Here is a 19,706-nt window from a genome sequence, read left to right as displayed (position 1 = left end):
GGGAGGACCGGTGAGCCATTGATTCACTGCAGTGAGGGAAGAACAGAGGAGAGCCAACAGATAACGGGAAAAGATGGCGCTTATAGAAAGCTGAACACAGTGCTCTCTGCTGGCTGGGCAAAAGGTTGCTCCCATTCAGTGTGCCCCACACACACACACACACACACACACACACACACACACACACACACACACACACACACACACACACACACACACACACACACACGATGGTTTCACTTTGTCCCCCCCCCACTTAAATACACACCTCAGACTGTGATTTCTGGAAGGTGAAATCAAACTGTTAACCACACACACACACACACACACACAAGACAGTGCTTTTATTGTCTCCTTTCAAAAGAAAGACTCCTGACAGGGAGCTGTGAAAAAAGAAAAAGAAAAAAAAGAAGAAATGAGCATTTCTTTAAAAAAAACAAACAAACAAACAAACAAACAAAAAGGCTTGATCTCCTCTGCTTCAAGACCAAAACTGTATCAATAGAAGTGGTGAAATATTAGTATTGCACAACTTCAGAGACCAGCCAGCGACTATTGTGTGGAAAACAGATCACCTAAACACAGTATTTTAAATTTAATACACACGAGGGAGCAACCTCAGCTTCACATCTGCCAACTAACTGCAGAAAGAAAAAAAAACAAACTAAACCAAAAAAACCTAACATGACCATTACATATTTGATTCACACATTAGTAAAATAGTATAATAGATTTGTTGATAATGTCACAAGTTATTGTACACATCAAATAATATACCAAAATCTGACTCTGTAGGTTAAACAAAAAGCTTTTTTTTTTTTCTCTTCTTTTTTTTCCTCCATCGATAAATCAATACAAACTGGTAAAAACAGGGATAAAAACCAGCCAGATCATCTCAACATGCAAGAAAAGAAAAAGACTTCACATTTAAAAACAAATCCATTTTGATTGTTGTACAGCTTGGGAAGTGGTGAGAAAACAGGGAAGGACTAATCCAGCAACATGTACTTAAAAATACACATTGTACAGTGAAAGAAGTTGTAACAGCTGCAACACAATGTTTCCTCTGCCTAATAAGCCAGACACCATCTTTAAGAGAAAAACAAAAACAAACAAAACAACAACAAAAAAAAACCCAAACAAACAAAAAAAAAAGTTCCAAGATGTTGCAACTACCAACCGGGTTGTTGTTGTCCATTTCTAGAATTCTTTGTTTTGTGAATTTGCATAATTAAAAAGGGCATACCTCTTCTTTGAACAGCTTCTACAAAATTGAGGCGTTCCCAAAGTTCTTGTTTGTAAATACCTAGAAAATGCATATTTACAAGTATGTGTTCTCTGCAAAGTCAAAAAATCTGGACCTTTGAGCTAGAATGTGACAAAAATGAAACCATACCGTGTATGAAGCTCTCTGCTGAAAACAAAGTTATTAGCAGTGGGGTTCTGAGGAAGTGACCTTTAGAGAGATTTATGAGGGATTAACTACCATGTGGAAGCCAAGAAACAGCAGAACGATTTATTATTTTTAGCAAATTGCAGATGGGGCAGTGATGTGTTAACAATTCATGAATTACATGACAGGACTGAGCACTGGACCACTGTTGTCACTATTGCTTTGTCGCTTTTTTTTTTTTTTTTTTTTGTTAAATAAAATAGGCAGATACAGTGTGCGAGCATCTTTTTATACTTCATTTCCACATGTCTCAAATCAGCTGGGTTTCAAGTAAAATTCATGTGCACGTACGTGTGTCTTCCTGTTGTGTGTCAACTCCTTTTGAGTAACTCAGCGGCATGATTCATCCTGTAATTTATTAAGGTGTTACAAATATAGAAAAATGTTGTCGTAGTGAAATGCAAAGCATGAGCAGAGCAATTTCAGTTAGATTAAAGAGAATGAAACGTGTCTACTGCAGTAGCGTTAATATATCTAATCTGAATAAAAAGGTTCTGTGAACCACGAGGAGCAAACCCAATATTTCCGATTCATTCTTTATATTCACACCCTACAAGCAAAACAGTCAAAGGTTTCTGAACAGCGAGTTCTATGTTACTCTTCATTCAGCAGTTTTAAAAGGTTGATATTACATACTCTGAATTTCCAAAATACCCAGCTCATGGAAAAGCTGCTGACTTTGAGCAGGACTGGAAATGATCAATGACCAATGTTTGCGACAAAACAACAAAAGATGTAAGTAATATTTATTCCTAAGGACTTCAAAACCTTTGGACATTCTGGCCTAAAACTAAGTGGCAAGAAACTGGCAAATCATCTGAGATCAGGTTAACATAACGGGTCTATCATCAACTTTGGGCAATTTTCTATTCATTGTTATTATAAAGAAAATAAAGAAGCATATATATATATATATATTAAAAAAAAGTTGTCACACCTACAACATTTCAGGGTGTTTACTCTTAAGTTCCAACATACGTAAGACCAATAATTTAGTGTGTTCAAAAACATCTGACTGCAATTCTAGATCTTCTCAGTTTGCCTGTTAGACACACTACTCTGACCTCACTGTCCTTTCTTCACTTACACAAGCCTTCAGAGTACTGCAACCTTTTCAAACAAAACAACACAATAAAAACAGAACTCTGCCCAATAGCAAAACACAAACAAACAAACCATTTCACTCCAGTAATTATACTGAAACAATGTCATACTGTTGGACAAGAGTTGCAAAGTAAGTCCACGATGCAATGACGGTCTTAAACAAAGAATAAAATAAAATAAAACCAACAACAACAAAGAATTCATGTAACTGCGTGTCAGCCACAAGCAAAGCAGTCTAGGATAATCTTATCACTGAAAAGGATGGTGTTCTCTGATCTTTAACGCAAAGAGAGGAGGAATGAAACAGTTGTTGCTGCTTTGATGTTGAAGCTGGTAAAAGCTAAAATATGCAATCGATATTTGTAATTTTTCCCCCATAAATAATCACATTTTCTACTAAAAATGACTGAAGATGATTCCCAGGTAAGGATGTCTAAGAATTAAAGATCAGAAGCTAAAAACAGGAAAAACAAAACGTTAAAACTCATATTGCAAATCTAGCATGATGCAGGAATTTAAGGACATGTCTGTGGCATACGATTCAGTCTTTTATTTTTTCTTTATATGTACATATTAGAGCAAAATTTATCTACTTCTATACACTGTTCCATGTAGTTTCTGTGTCAGTTGACCACTTAGCTTATGTCCATTACATCTACAGTAGTATGAAAATCAATAAGTAATGTCCACTCGAAACTGAGGAATAAAAAAATAATAAAAACATACTTATTTCGCAAAACAACTTCAATAAGGAAAAATACAAGCGGGAGCTAAGTGGTCAACCAACAGACACCATTGTTTTTGAGCTTTTTTTGTTTTTTTATGTTTGTTTTTTGCTTTTTTTTTTTTTTTTAGCATTACGTACATATACAAGTGTAGATAATATAAGTATATATTCATATATACATAATGAGTATGTATATATACCAGTAATGCATTCATTATATATACTTATTTTCTTCACAGATATGTGAAATAGGAGGGAAAAAATGACTGTTAAAAATAAAAAGTTTAAATGAAACAAAATGCATAAAACCAACCTACTGATAGAAACAACTTGTAAATGCACTTTGCACAATTTTTGTGTTTTTAGAAATGATTTTACCTTTTTTATAATTTTCTTTTTTATTTGTTTTTTTTTGTTTGTTTTTTTAAATTATTACTTATTCACTTATGTGGGAGAAGTGACACTCATTTAAAATAGGAATAGTACCCATTGCTACCATTTGAACTTCCTATACTCAGCTCTTGTAGGAGGGAGAGGGGGTCGCTATTCTTCTTGACCTGTTCAGGCCGAACTGCCCGGGGCTTAGGTGGAGCGCGAAGAGCGCTCGCGTAGGACATGGTAGGCTGTTTGCCTAAATTTGGAGCCCCCTCGCTGGGCTCGGTGGGAGGCTGAGGCTGCTGCTGCTTGTTGTTGGGCATGAGAGGAGGAAACTGATGCTGAAGGGAGTTGAGGGAGTGTGGATGTGTCTGCTGTGTTCCTGTGGCTTCTGCCTTTGCATGCTCCTCTGCCTGACGAAGGGCCTTGGAAGCTGTCATATGGGAAGGCAGCCAAAGGTTATGAGAGGTGAATGAGACACGGACACAGAATTTAGCATATATAATAAACAACTATCTCAAAACAATCCAAATAATCAAGTGAAGAGGAAATTGGGCTTGAAAACAGAAAGATTTACCTAGAAGGTCCCGATGCTGAGCGAGCGTGCCGGCTCCGTTACATGGAATGTTCTGAAACGGACCCGGACCGCCTCCATTACTTGGCCAGAGGTGGTCATGTGAAGGATAGCTGTAGGGGGCGTGTGGGTGTTGATGATGCTGTATGTGAGGATGAGGGTGGTCCTGGGTATCTGATGCACAAGGCTGGGATTGCTGTGACAGGGTATTGTGGGTGTTGGCTGGAGATGATTCATCTGGGTAGGTGGACGAGATACGGCGCTGATAAAGAGGCCGCCCTGGACCTCTGGGTTCATACTGTAAACACAGATACAAAAACAAGGTCAGAAGGTGATATATAGTGACTACAAAGAGTATTCAATTGGTTTAAATTCCCAGTGACTGACAACAAAGTGAATGTATGCTCTCAGTGTTGTAATAAGAGAGAACAACCTTTTCCAGACCTTGCTTAGTTTAGCTACTTCTTGTAGAACAGCATTACAGTAACACATCTTCCATATTGATTTTTATTTTAATTTGTTTGTAAGTTAAAATTTGGGTGACTTAAAAACAAAACTTTAAGCCCACAATTATCCACCATTGTCTGTTGGTGTATTATAATCCGGGGCTGTTTGAAATCCCTACTTTAAGAAAGCAGCGAGCAGTAAGAGTGAAACAGCGTTTCAGTTAATAACTTGATTTGGCTGAATACTGGCTTACCATTAATATGACCATATGGTTAATTAGCATTACATAATGTTCTTACTAATTAATTTCCCAAATAGTATTATTTATGATATTTACACCAAGCAACAACCTCTGGTACTTCAAGTTTGAGTGTATCCTTAAAGACTCCCATGTTAAAATGCTTAGAGCCTGAGGCAATACAATTTTTTTTCTTCTCTAGGCATTAACTCATTCACTGCCATTGACGTCTATAGCCGTCAATTGCAGTGAATGAGTCAATGGGTTTAACTCATTCACTGCCAATGGCTGGCAGTGAATGAGTTAATTTCCAACATTAAAACAACTGCACAGATTTTCGTTTAATAAGTCATCTATCTGGATACTAGAAGTTGGAGTAGGACTGATCTGATGACAAGTGATCTGACAGAAGCAGCTGTAGCCCCACAGCTGTCTGCTGGGCATCACCGCCCATAATTGGAGTAACTGGATGAACGGGATCTTTGTGCCTTCACTTTTAGCTGTGCCCCCTTAACTTTGTTGCTTTGGACGAATAACCTTAGCATAGAGATGCTACTTCAGGCAGTTCAGACTCATTGCTAATTTCACTGAAATATTATTGAATACCACATTAATGAAGAGCCCTTACCTCATCTACATTGTGATGTGCTGTGGCTGCTGATGTTCTGGGGGATAATGGGTGGTAGGGCTCCTGATCTGGACCTTGATTTTGTTGTTGTTGTTGCTGTTGTTGCTGTTGCTGCTGTTGTTGCTGCTGCTGCTGCTGGTGGTGGTGCTGATGGTGAAGCTGCATCAGGTGAACCTGCTCCTGCCTGCTAGGGTGAGCCATGATGGGCAGTCCATAAGGAAGGCCGTGGCCCTGATTCCCCATCAGAGGGTTCTGCTGTGGTGGGCTCACTGATGTAGCTCCACCATGGGGCCACTGGGCCTCTTGCAGAAGGTATTTGACCTGGGCAGGAGGGGGGCTGGCAGATTGAGCTGGTGGCTGATGTGGAAAGCTACCAGTATTGTACAGGGGATTCCCTGGGTGCTGCTGCAGACCTTGGCTGTTAAGAAGGTTTTCATTCAGTAGATCCCGACCTGTGTCATGGGGGTAGAGTCCTGATGGAAAAGGGCCAGCTTGATTGGAAATGACACCTAAAGAGGATGAAGGGTCACCCGAGCCACGGGGCTGGGACTGGCGATACTGGAGGAGGCGAGACTGAGGTGGGGGCTGCATCTCAACTGCTTCCCTGGGCTCTGGCTGTTCCTGTGGAGCCATCTCTCTCAAGAGACCTGGATACCTAGAAATGAAAATTGTTTACTTTTTTTTTTATTTTTTTGAACTATGTATTTTGTTTTAAAACAAAAGAAAAAAAAAAACTAATTGTACTTAACATATGATATAAAAAAAAAGTACAAGTCCAATATTTAACCTATAATATTTCTATGAGATCAAGTTAGTAGACCATTACAGATGACTATAAAACATACTAGTGCCCAGTCTAACCTGCTGAAAGTTGGCCCGGTCGAGGCAGAAGGAACAGCTTCATCATCCAGATTGGAACTAAGGCCCCAGTTACCTGCCCGAAGCAGCTGATGGGGAAAGCGAGCCATGTTGGATTGAGCAAGGTGGGCAAGCTGTTGGGGCAGAGGAAAGGCAACACTGGCCTGGATGAAAGGGCTTGCTGCCTCCCCCCACTGGCCCAGCCTAGCTGCCTGCTGCTGCTGCTGGCTAAGGGCCTCTAGAGCCAAGGGTCCCTGAAGATCTGAAAGGGCAATGGTCTGGTTAGTTTTTGGAGTCATTCATGTATTCTGCATAATTATATGAGCTGCAGGGTTAGTATACACAGCATGGTTAAGAATACCTTTAAGTAGATTCTCTATGAATAAATATTCAATATATTAAATGTACTGCAAAATCAAATATTTACCCTTTCATATTTTTAAACATATGAAAGCTGCACATTCTAATCCAAAAAAGGAATGTGAAATTTGACTATTTGACAAACAATCTCCTAACATCTCAACCATGGAGATTGTTGCTTTAAAAGTTCAGAGAAAGTTTTCTTTGAGGAGAACAGAACCAGTCTGATTGAACGTGCAAGCACCTTTCAATCCTGAGCAGGATACTATACAAACTTCAACATCTGCATAAGCAGAACAATCTCTGAATACATGACTACCAAGTTCAGAATCTCTTGAAAAAATGTCTATATGAAAATAAAGAGATGAATTAAATCCCTCAGACTCAAATTAAATGAAAATTCTAAGTAGAAATAATAAGATGCTAATTTTCCATCATCATCAGATTCAGCTCCCTCCTTTGTAACACAATTCATTAGCTAACTAAAATTAAATTACTAGTAAATATAGTGTTTACTCACCCAAACCATCTCCTGGGTTTCCATCCTGTCCCTCATCCCCAAAGCTGCTGACCCTGTTATGCTGTGACAGGCCTGAGTGGTGGCCTCCTGGGTGGCCCATTGGAGTCCTAACAGAGCTACTCATCTCCTCTACTCCTCCAGAGTCTGGCCCATTCAAAGTCGGGGACTGGACAGGTCTGTGAGTTGGTATAGGGCCACTGAAAAAAGACGCATTATGGCTTCCACCAGTGTAGGCAGGACTGAGCTGCTGTTGCTGCTGCTGATTTTGCTGGGCCATCCCTGGGTGTTGAGGCTGGCTAACCCGATAAGGAAGCCTAGTGACTGAATACTGCTGGGGGAAGGTTCTTCCACTGATTGGATTTGAAGGAAAGGGTGTACTAGGTGGCGCAAGTTGGAAATTAAGAGGTCTTTGGGCAGCTGAGGGGTCTTTTCGGTGGAGCAGAGGATTGGGAAATCCAACTAGGCTTTCTGTCTGTGAATCCAGACTTCGACTTTGGCCTGAGTCTAAATCTCCCTAGACAAAAAAAAGGATAAACACTGGTATAAAAACACCATAAGTTGTACAAGGAATTTATCACTGCTTTTGCAAAATATGTTTTGGGTTTGGGTACAAATAAAACGGACAAATTACTTTTAACCCAAAAAAGAAACATTTAAATGTCAACAACTTGCCTGTTTTTCCTTCATGTCTGTGTTTTTTCTTTCTGGTGTCTGAAGATGATTCTGCTCTGACTTTGAACATCCTTCTAATTTACCTAAGACGTCAAAAACAAAACAAATTAAAAAGACTTACACTGCCATTTCCACATTGCTAGATGAAGGCATAAAATTGGATTAGAGTTTTTAACTGATCTCTTGATTTAGAAATAGAAAGTCAAGGCAAACCATTTCTGATGGGGTCAGAAGGCTCTTTGTCTGGGCTCGGCTGGGCTAGTCCTAGAGGAGAGGGGTGTGCTACCCCACTATAAGGAATGGGGGAGCCTCTATTTGGTGGCTGCAGCAGATTAAAGTTGTAAGCCATGGCTGCTGGATGACCCATGATGCGAGGGTCCACAGCAAAGCGATTCTGGTAACCTGGCCAGGGCAACTTAGGGAGAAGGAAAATAAATACATTTCAATAAAATGTTTTCCTGTGGTACACAGAAATCAGGCAGGGGAGCTATTGTTATTTTTAATACTATCATTGTGACCATAATAACTGATCAACTTATTTGAAATAGTAAGGACATACATTTACAGATATCTGCAGTGCGTTTTTTTGACACTTTTCTAAAAGAAGCAAACAGTTTTATAGGTTCCTTTTTAAAATACAATATTACACACACACACCACACCAGTGAACTTACATGCAGGGGCATGGGCATGACCATGTTTCCACCATATACAGCTGGAACGTAGAGGATACTGGCACCTGTATGCGGATCTATCCTCTGCACAGGACTAGGTGACTTGCCCATACCAGCTGGTGTGCCACCCAAAGGTGGTGTGAATGCCCGAATAGGGTTCCCCATCAACACTGCTGGGTTTGGTTGGACTGCAAAGAAGTAAAATTGGTAAATTACTTTACTCTTATGACATTATTGTTGTCAGATTCAAAAGTAAATCTGTAGTAATAATAATAATATTAAGTAAATCTGTGGGAGCATTTCTTAAATAATATTCATTTTCTAGATTCTGGTTCTAAATTATAGCTATTTAGGCTTAAACAAAGACAGTGCTTAACAAGTTTATTATATCACCTGTCACTATAACAGAAAAAATGATTTAGAAAGCTGTCAAATATGGGTTTACAATTCACATTTATATTGTTATTTAGTAGGCAAATAACAAGCATTGTTATACTTAAACTTGTGCCAGCCTTTTTTCTTTTGCGGTCCTTTGTCCCTTCACTAACTACAACTGACACAGTTAGTTTTGTGTTATTGTCTTTCTGTTTCCTTGCTGTTCTGGTAAGATAATATTTAGAAAATCAAGAGCAGAAAGGCTATACTCACCATATCCTTCAGGTGGGAGATGCTCTGTGTGGTTTGCATGTTTACCCTGCAAGACAATCAGTAACAAAGGTTAAGAGTCTGAATGTGCCAAAAGAAAATTATTCTCACATCACATTGGTAGAAAACAAACAGAATGGAGAATGAGAATTATTATTGCTATTAATGTAATCAGTAATGCAACAGAAATAGTAGATGACTGTGGGTTAGCTTACTTAAAGGAGGAAGATGCTAACAGCAATTCAGTGTGATTTGCTATGATGGTCTTAGATAGACATGATATACAAGGGAAATGACTAGTCATCATAATACAAGGAAAACACTAAAGCGAAGCACAAGCAATTTTGACAGTTATAATAAAAATAAATGTATAATTCAGAACATTACAGAAGCTACGCTGAAATAACATTGTGAAAAGAGCAAAAGTGCCAACTGAAATATGGAGTTTAGCGCACACACAGTCTGCCAAAGCCTTTTTCATTCAGTCTTGCTGTGTTAACCACAGCAAAGCCAATGTTTATGGGTATTTATGGATCTCTAAAATATGTCCACACTTGTGTTGTAGCTAGGCTGCCAGCTTGCGCAGAGAAGCAGCTAAACCAAACCATAATAAACTACAGGAGAGATATCTAATATATTTATTCCACTCAAATGGTTTAACGCGGCAATGGAATGTAAAATGCAGACTTGGCAGAACTGAGTCATATTACAACAGCACAGCAAATGTGAAAATTCTGTATAGCGTAAGCAGGATCCCTTTCTTAAAACAGACTAGAGTCTGACATGTGATAGCAAAGCAGCTTCCCCTGTCACGGTTTCATTGTGCAACATCAACTGAGCAATGCCAGACACTGGATTGAAACTGGTGCCTATAGTCTAGCAGGGCAGTTATTTGATCCAATCACAGATTCACTGCTGCAAAATGTTCTCTGGAACTAGGTGTTAAACATGATATCTTGTACAATAATTTTCCCAGATTGCAGGAGTCTGCTGAGAATGAAAAGGGACCACTGATGAACATTTACTGGCTTCATCCAGAAGACTGAAATTAGATCATGTAACCTAATGTTCTCTTAGTTCTGACAAAAGGTAAACAAAAAGTTTGTTAGCTTAAAGCTTCATTAGTGACAATAGCACAATCCATCTGTCAGTACAGGGGCAGTGTGCTGTACTGTGAAATCCTAGGTATACCGGCGGGGCATGCAAGAAAGACTGAAAAGGAGGAATTTTCCAAGAAATGTCCGACATAAACATATTTTTAGTAAGGGAATTAACATGGGGCAAATTTGAGCACAACTATCAGTCTTGCACACTTGCAGAAAAACACCATCTGCATCAGAAAACAGCAATCTGAAGTTCAGTGAAGCATACAGTATGTCTCTGGCAAAATGGATGCCCAACAATGCTTCAGTTTTAAATGATTTTAACCACAATGTACTTTACAGTTTTCTGTGTTCATTGATGCATGCTGATAAACATCAACCAAGAGTGGATTTTTTTTCCCCACACAATAATCAAACTGTGGAAATGTGCTCTGTAGCTTTCAGACTTGAATCCTAACAACACTACAACAGTCAGGAGGTTAAGTTTTAGAAAAATACTGATCATCAGCAACGGATGTTAAAATGATGCACTGAAGCAGTCGAATACAAGCCAACATCAGAATCCACTGCAGGGCATACTGTCATTATGAAATAAATTAGAACGATATGTGTAGCGTCTACACTGTGTACAAAGACACCAGAAAAAAAGATTTGACCTTTTAATGAAACTCAAACTGTGCATAAATACATATAGAATATTTAGCACATTCTGCATAATGGTGTAATTGCAAATGTTTATCTGCATATTTAGCATAGTTGTAAGTATGACTGTGCAAATAGAAGTGTGCGAGTCTGTAAAGCTGGCTGCTACTGCGGAGCTCCAGCTCATTAGGCCCAGTGGGTGATGGCAGCAGGTTGTCAGCAGTGGTGATTTCGTTAACCTTTACCTCAGTGCAGACACAGAGGCGAGGCAGACATTTCATCCTGACCTAAACAATTAACAGATCTTCTGCCAAACAGGTTATGCTAATATTCTGTTTGGAATAAAAGGACTGGTCATAAAATTATTTCCTGTGGTGAAAATTAAACTGAGTCATCTGTTCAGATATTTGATTTGCATCCACATATGGAAAGCTTTTATAAGTTTTATTCTATAAAAGTAGGTAGCACTCAATTTATTTCTGATAATTTGCTTTCTATTTTGATAAACCAGTGTGTTCTTACCTAACATGAATATTGGATTAGCATTAAAAAAAAAAAAAATTCTACACCATTTAAGATTCTTCTTACGCAAATGGGTCCTAAAAACCTGTCAACACCCTAGGCCCTCTGAGACAAACAATAACACATATATAGTATAAACAATTAGCTTTCAAATATCACTATACAGTGTATTATTAATATGACAACAAATAACATAATATAAAAAATATAAATAAATAAATAAATAAATAAATAAATGTGACAAAATAATAATTATTTCTGCATGCATATTAGGTTAAAAAATAGTCAGTGGAAGAAAAATCCAACTGAGCCAATTTTTTTTTTTGTAATTTTGTATTTAATTTTGTATGAGTGTTTAACTGTCTTTGTCAAAGGGTAGCTGCTTGTGGGGTCTCGCTTTAGGGCTTCGTAGGTATTGTTGTCACTGAGGAGAGTAGTGATCTTTGTATGGTAATCTGTAGTGTTTAGGACCACGGTGCATCTTCCCTTATCAGCTGGTAAAACAGTGATGTTGTGGTCTTTGCTCAGGGAAGCGACGGCCTTCTTTTCCTGTATTGTGAGGTTGGACGGAGGGACTTTGGCACTGGAGAGGGTGGCTGAGACTTTCATCCTGATTTGCTCTGCTTCTGTCTGTGATAATTTATTAATCCGTATGGCAGATTCTGTGGCTGTGATGAGGTCCACTATGGGCAACTGTTGTGGAGAAATGGCAAAATTGAGTCCTTTGGCTAATACTCTCTTTTCAGGTTCAGTGAGAATCCTGTCTGAAAAGTTCTTAACCCATTTCTCCTGACTGGCATCAGGTGTGTTTTCTTCTCTGGGTTGTGTAGGTTCGGGATGAGGAGTGTGTATTTTTGAAAGCAAGGTGTGAAATTTCCTGCGTTGTCTTTCTTTTCCTTTAGAGTGTCGGGCCCGCTGAGCCTTGTCCACAAACTTGTAAACCTCTTCTAAGATTGGAGAGGGTAGAAGGATTTCCAGTTCCTGCAGGGTCTGACTGATCTTGATCTGGAGGGCATCTATGGTGAAATGGACTTGTCTTATCCTTTCACTTAAAAGGTGATTTTGTGCTCTCTGTAGAATCAAGTCTGCTCTGTAACAACTCTGCTTTGTCTACATCTTAGGTTGAAACGGAGATGGTTCCTATAATCCGCTAGTTTCCTTGATTCCCTTTCATACTCCCGCACCAGTTGAAGGGTGTTCCTCCCAAAATGTATGGCAATATGTCTGTGAAGGTTCTCAGTCAATGACTACGATGACCTGGATGACTGAGAACCTTCACAGACATATTTAACTGTCTTTATTGCATTTTTTTTTAATCATCTTGAAGCCTACTTATGTTAAAGGTAGAGAGCCATAAATATGACAATGGGAATACACAGCAATATGCAGACAGTGATGGATGTCAATTTTCCACAAGCAAGGAAAAAAAACAAACAAAAAAACCCAAACAAACAAATTATGCTTCTCAGCTCAAATTCAGTCCTCTTAGACTTTGCTCTGTTTACCATGTCAAATGGTCACTGTGTTTCCAATGGTTGAGTTCAAAATCACTTCCAAGCAGGGAAGCGGGTTGTGTTACTATGACATTCAGCAGCTGCAGCACAAAAGTTTTATATCTCACCTCTCATCCAATGAGAGGATGACAGCAGAAACATCTTCAGGAAACTTCACAGACTACCACAGGTTTAGTTAATGTGAATTCTGACTATTTCTTTATTGATAAAGTAACTAAATTATGAACTTATTTAATTGACATGACACATTGGTGAAATTTGATAGGTGTCTGCATTTTCCTAAAGTGTTACCATTTCAGCTCTGTTTATAACAACCATCAGCATTATCATTATTATTCAAACTACTTATGAAAAAAATAGAAATGCAGTATTTTTTCTTTCCATTTTGCCCTCCACACTGAAAAACACCTTACCTTAGGAGGTGACTGTTGCTGCTGCTGGGGGCCCTGCTTGTTGGAGGCTGGCTGTGCATGCTGAGAATGTGGATGATGGTGGGGATGGAGGGCCTGTGAAGACGAATGGTGTCCTTGCATGGGCCTAAGGGCACGAGGGATGAACTCTGGAGCCAATGGGTTGAGGACATAGGTCTTTTTGAGCTCCAGGGCCTCCAGCTGAGCCTTAATCTGCTCGAAGGTGATGCCATGTAGGCTCGAGTTTTCATGGCAAATGGAAATAAAGTGCTCCCAGAATTTTCTGGAAGTGGGCAAAAACAAAAACAAAAAATGTTGAAGATTTTCTTCTAGTCTCTGGTATTGTTTCTTATTTGAATTGAGTGTTTAATGGATTATCATTTGAATTTTTTTGCCTGCCAGTGTTACAAATGACTTGGGGGATAAACATAAAATATCACAACTATTTATAGCAAAGAGGCATGTGCACAGTGCAGAAAAACTAGAGGGAAGAAGGAAAACGAGGAAAAGGAAAAATCTTTCTAAAGCATTGTGTACTTTATTTAGAACACAATGCTTTCCATTGGTATGATTAAAACAAACAACAGCTGTCTATAAAAGATGGCTAACAAACTAATAGAAAAACCCTAAACCCTTGAACTGTGAGGAACCTGGTGGCGCTGTTATACTGTCGTTGGCATTTTGCTGGCACGGCTTGAGGCAACTTCTCACTTAATGTTAAGAGTCATTGTAAACCCCCTAAAAACCTACTAAAAGCATTTTGAGCCGTTTTCTCCTTTAATTTGTCATCTGACTTTAGTTCTCTTCTGTCCTGAAATGTGCAGTCAAAAGAATGTGGCGATATAAGACATTTACATTTCAAAAACAAACTTTTGTGCTGTAGGAGTAGCTGTATCATTAGCAGTCAAGTAGGTGTCAACATTAGGATAAAATGGGAACTGCTATGAGGGAAATGTTGGGCAGGCTATCGATTGTGTCCTAATCTGATTAAATGATGAGTAAGTAACCCTTTAAAAGAAAAAATAGAAAAGGAAAATGGTACTTATTCTGCCAACTGTGCAGACTGTATTTTTTCAGCTCTCATTAGGAAGAAAGAAGTGCAGAGTTTTTGTTGCCGTTTGTGAACTGAGTGGCAATCAGAAAATATTTTTAAAACTACAACACCTTGCAGGTAGAGGCAATCATTTAACCTGTTCAGTTAATAAAAATATATAAATATTGAATAACAGCTTGGCTGGCTACTACACTGACTTAGACATTTTGTTTGCATAATAGCATAAACAAAACATAAGCAAAGACAAACTACAGCTGCTATGGAGACAGCTGCGGAGGTGGGTTAAAAAGATTCAAATAGTACAGAGAGGATCTGGCAGCTAGTAGTGACCCAATTATGGTTTATCAGAGTACGCCATTGCTCTCTCTGTGGTGAAAAATAAGCAGATATTCAAACGTGAACAAACTCGACACTTAACAACTTTTATGCACTTAATTTATCTGACTATCAAACTATCTACCAAATGATCAACTCCTAAACCATTAATATAGTAGTTTTAATTAAACCTGAAACTTTGCATTTCAATCAAACCTTGGCAGTCTGATTTAAAATGCACTGTGCTGGTGTATACAGACAAAATTATTAGTAACCAACAATATGAAAATATTAATTAGGCTATATTTACCTGCAACGCCCAACAGAACATAGCGCGATGGGATCTCCCACAACTGCAACCAAGGACTGGGCTCTGGTGATGGCTGTATTCAACAGCTTGTAGTTGGACAGGAAACCATAGTCAAGGTCCTCTGTTGAGTCCTCAACCAGCTGCTCTTTGCGCTTGATGGCCGTTTGCTTGTGCTTGCAGGTATGCCGTGTACGCACCGTACTAAGGAACAGCACCCGGAACTGTTTGCCTGCAAATATTTTTTTAAATAAAACATTTTTAAGCCCTCTTAAAAAAAAAAATAAAAATAAAAAAAAAATGCTAAACTCAGAAATCTTAAGAACAGAGATCTTTGGAAAATTCTAAAAAGATTTATTTAAAAAGATATGTTAGCAAGACATAACAGTATGACAACAGAAAATATTACAAACAAAAAAAGTAACCCATTTGAAATCAAAATAATTATTAGAAGAAGATTTTAGGAACTTGCTATTCTCCATTTCAATTTAACTTTTCTCTTTCACTATCAAAAAACAAAACAAAAAACCCCAACAAAACACAGAAAAGGAGAAAAAAGGCAAAACTTCATAGCTTACAAGACCTTGCCGAAGACAACCAACTATCAACAATCAACTAAAGTTGTGGCCGAATAAATTTCTCCAGTAGCTTATGTGACATTTATTATATTACTGGAACCTGAATGAATGGTAATTACCGTGTTTATAAATGTTTATTAATAAGTATACCTGTATTGCCTGTTGAAAGAAACTATTGAAAAACATTACGTAAATCTGTTAAATTCAACTACTAACCACTAACTCGACTTTTTTTCCGTGTCCATGTGTTTCATGTATGATTAATGAGGGAGCTAATGACCTGTGGAAAGCAGCTGAATGTGATACAAATGAAAGCTGCGTGAGACAGACACAGAAAAGAGACTTGGGGAAAAAAAGACTTATTGTACAAATCATATTATGAAATCTTCTTGATTTCATAATGTGAGACACAATATGAATACATTCGAGCTACACCCAAGATTGAAGGCATTTGTTTAGTTTGTCTCCTTCATTTTAAGCAACATTTCAAAGAGAAAAATAGGAGACAACCTTCACAGAATCAAGCATTTCTGCTTAGGGATTTATGCTCTGAACTTGTTTATATTGTTTGTCTTTTCGAATGCCTTACCATAGATATCTTTAATTACGATGATGTTTTAACACTTGCTAACATAGAATACTACCAAAGCCATCCTAAAATATCAGCTCATTAATTTAAGATATTTTCTTTTTACTCATAGAGATGTATCACCTTAACACATGACACACAAAGCACAGGATGTGCTAGTAAATATTTGTTCCTCACCTTGGACATTGAGCACTCTTTCCACGCTGACCTCAGGCATTCTCTTCTTCCGTAGCTCAGCACGAATGCGGAACACCTGGTCAGCATATGGTGACACCACCCCAATGCTGCCTTCATCCAGCTTCCCCCAGGCCACTGGCCACTTTTTGCGCAACTCCTCCACCCGTTCCACGATCTCAAATACCTTTGGAGAGACAATCAAGACATTTGGATTTAGGGTCTTCTTTAAACAACTTTTTAAATAAAAATGTATCCCACTTACAAAATAAACATACATAAGTGTTATAACATAGCTGTAACTGTAAAAACTAAACACAGGCTTGCAAAACAATTAATATTCATTTAAAAATACAATTTTAACATGAAGCATCAGTCCTGACAAATAAATAAATAATAAAAAGTAAAATGTTAAATAACTGGACTGAGCTATATTCTCCAACACCTTCACGACTGATCTTTTCTACAACCACTCTAAGGTGATGCTACCTGACAATACTGATCTGGACTCATGCCTAATGAAATGCTTAAAAATCTCCTTTTTTAAGTTAGCCCAACTACCATGGCTGAGGTGTGCCTTCTTGGTAAAACTGTGATTCAGTTATATACAATCCAAACTTAAATTTTAAGGAAATGAGACTCCAAAGCAACAGAAAAGAAACCAAACATTCACGATAAAACCATAACTGTGACAGTTTGCTGTGTCTGCAGCATTTTGAAGACCCCATGAAATGTGTATTTAAAAATGTTGTTTAAAAAAAATAAACTATTGGATAGATATTGCCACATCTTTAAGTTTAAAAATTCCTACAACTGGCAAACTTTGATGGAAATAATTTTCAAGTTACAATTTTAGAATTAAGAATTCTGTTATTAAAGTTGAAGTGGTTGATTTTTCAATTTTCACTGAGCTTAGCCCTAAGGGTAGAGGCTTTGAACAGACTCTTGCACAACAGACATAAGATGTATGAGCGTGTTTTACTCAATGTATACTATTTCACCATGGGTACTATATCAAACAAACAGGAGGTAATTAATGTGGCATTGAGAACAAGAACGATCATTGCTTTAATTGCTTGGAGCATGACAATAAAGGCTTAGGGTCCACTGAAAACCTAAATAAGAACCCATCCAAAATTCGGACTCAGTAATTTATGCTTCATGTGTTTTAATGTAGGTCTAAGTTGGTATCACATTTGAGTTTATGGGTTTCATCTCAGGAATAAAAGGCAATGTGCGTGACAAATTGCAATGATTTGCCAAGGCAAAGACTGGTAACAACTTTAATTTCTATGTAATTCAAATACAGAATGTTGAGTGTATAGGTCCACATCTAACAATCATGCATAATTATGTCTCTGTAAAAATCAGACACTAGGCTAAAGTGCATTTTTTACTGCCAAAGATTACTCGACTTTTAGTTATTTTTGTATTGTATTATATTACTCTAACCAGCTAATGTGTGAAGTTGGCAACTATACTGGTAAGAAACCATTTCTTGATCTTTTATTTTAACTAATTTTTTTTTATCTCTGAATCTTAGAGTTTTTACAAAGCATCCTTTTTTGTAAACATGCTTTTGCACAAAGCTCAGTTACGGCACTCTGAGTTTAAATAGGTGGAGTTCAGGGGCCATAGTGAGTAGCAGTTTATATGTTTTAGAAGTGCATAGAGGCCAATACACAGCGAGTATAATTATACACATAAAACACAGGAAACTGGTTTAAATATGCTTTGGGTTGCATTTAGTACCAGTCCAGAGGGGGTCATTATGCCACTTATTTAACACCTTGAATTATTTAAACTGAACCACATTATTTCCATAAGATGTTAATAAGACCAAAAATATTTCTTGAAGGCTTTAGATGTACAAGTGCCCCGGCCATACCTCAGCATTGTTGTAGTAGGCAGTGCTATTCTTCTCCTGGACATCTTCTCCTCTTGCTGTGAAGAAGGTCAGAGGGTAGAAGTCCTTATGGGAGGGCTGCTTCCCACTTGCCATTAGCTTCCCATCATAGAACAATTCTGAAGTGTAGCTTTACGAAGGGAAGAAGAAAAGGAAAAATAAAAGAGTGACATGAATTTGGAGGACAATTGCTTGATCTTGGTAATTGTTTTTAATTTTTCAAATATATGTTCACAAAAACTGATATTAACGTGAACCACATGTCCCGCATATATGATTCATGCATTCCTTGAAATTAAGCTTTACTATAAGGATGGGTATTTGTTCACTTTTGTCATGATCGTCAAAACGTGTTTGGATCAAAATGGAGCAGTATTGAAACTCTACTGTGCCCAATGACAATACAAACTTGCCTTATGTACAGAGTATGCATGTTCATGGGTACAATGTGTATACTACCAGTACTAGTGACAACTTAAAGTATAAGTACCCTGAGGTACCCCTGAGCAAGGTACCGTCCCTACACACTGCTCCCCGGGCGCCTGCTTAGTGGGCTGCCCACTGCTTCACTGAGTGAATGGGTCAAATGCAGAGAAAAACAAGTAATTTCCCCATGGGGATCAATAAAGTATCCATTATTATTATTATTATTATAAAAATTAAACAAACATTTTGATGAGAGGTGATCTTAGTACTTGCTCTCTAATTGTCTGCCACTAGTATTGATTTCTAAAGTGATCCAGGGAGCATGAAGTTGGCATGAGGCTGTTTGTGATTTTATAGCAGCAACAGAGTTAAGCCCAATAGAAGGATGCCACTGCAGTGGAAACCCAAGCTCTCTATGATCAAAGAAGGATCACTGGCAGGCAAACCATGGTTAAACCAAGATTAAATTTATGTAAATGTGATCATCTACACATGTAGCTGTTTATGAGGTCCAATTTGAACAGTGAAGGAAAGCCATAATGGATGAAGACTGCTAGACCAAAGATCTGTAACTGAAAAAGGGTGGTAAAATGGACCAGGCCCAGAACATGGGAACGTGTAACTATGCTGCCCAAAATTGAGTCTCAAAAAGTGCAGGTGCAGTCTCTGTCAGTAGTTATGACTGTGTTGTAGAGCAGAAACTGACCAGTAGATCAGCTAACATAAATCTTAAGTTAAACTATTTTGGGATAATAAACAAGTACAACAAGAAGAAGTAAAGAGCTAAGTGGTCTGAAACCCAGATACACATATGTGGGCACAAGTTGGTCCTAGAATTCTTTCTACTGAATCGCTTTCAGATAAATGACGCTACCCCACTGTGCACCTGTG

The 19,706-nt window shown here is 38.2% G+C and overlaps 1 protein-coding gene across 1 annotated transcript in view; it reads right to left on the bottom strand.

Moving 5' to 3' along the window:
• Positions 1 to 433: 433 nt before the first annotated feature.
• helz (helicase with zinc finger) overlaps positions 434 to 19,706 on the bottom strand; it is a 49,775-nt gene continuing 30,502 nt past the window's right edge. The window contains exons 21-33 of the mRNA XM_080880164.1: positions 18,372 to 18,519; positions 16,487 to 16,670; positions 15,146 to 15,374; positions 13,470 to 13,749; positions 9,279 to 9,324; positions 8,631 to 8,818; positions 8,170 to 8,371; positions 7,953 to 8,039; positions 7,285 to 7,794; positions 6,408 to 6,666; positions 5,547 to 6,201; positions 4,237 to 4,531; positions 434 to 4,092 (exon numbers count right to left, since the gene is read on the bottom strand). Of these exons, the coding sequence (XP_080736290.1) occupies positions 3,749 to 4,092; positions 4,237 to 4,531; positions 5,547 to 6,201; positions 6,408 to 6,666; positions 7,285 to 7,794; positions 7,953 to 8,039; positions 8,170 to 8,371; positions 8,631 to 8,818; positions 9,279 to 9,324; positions 13,470 to 13,749; positions 15,146 to 15,374; positions 16,487 to 16,670; positions 18,372 to 18,519 (3,427 nt within the window). The 3' untranslated portion in view covers positions 434 to 3,748. The remainder of the gene's footprint in view (positions 4,093 to 4,236; positions 4,532 to 5,546; positions 6,202 to 6,407; positions 6,667 to 7,284; positions 7,795 to 7,952; positions 8,040 to 8,169; positions 8,372 to 8,630; positions 8,819 to 9,278; positions 9,325 to 13,469; positions 13,750 to 15,145; positions 15,375 to 16,486; positions 16,671 to 18,371; positions 18,520 to 19,706) is intronic.

The sequence above is a fragment of the Rhamphochromis sp. 'chilingali' genome (genome assembly GCF_963969265.1).
Source record: "Rhamphochromis sp. 'chilingali' genome assembly, chromosome: 4".
Classification (NCBI taxonomy): Eukaryota; Metazoa; Chordata; class Actinopteri; order Cichliformes; family Cichlidae; genus Rhamphochromis; species Rhamphochromis sp. 'chilingali'.
Note: the sequence above shows the minus strand (reverse complement) of the source record. Positions and strands in the feature narration are given on the sequence as shown.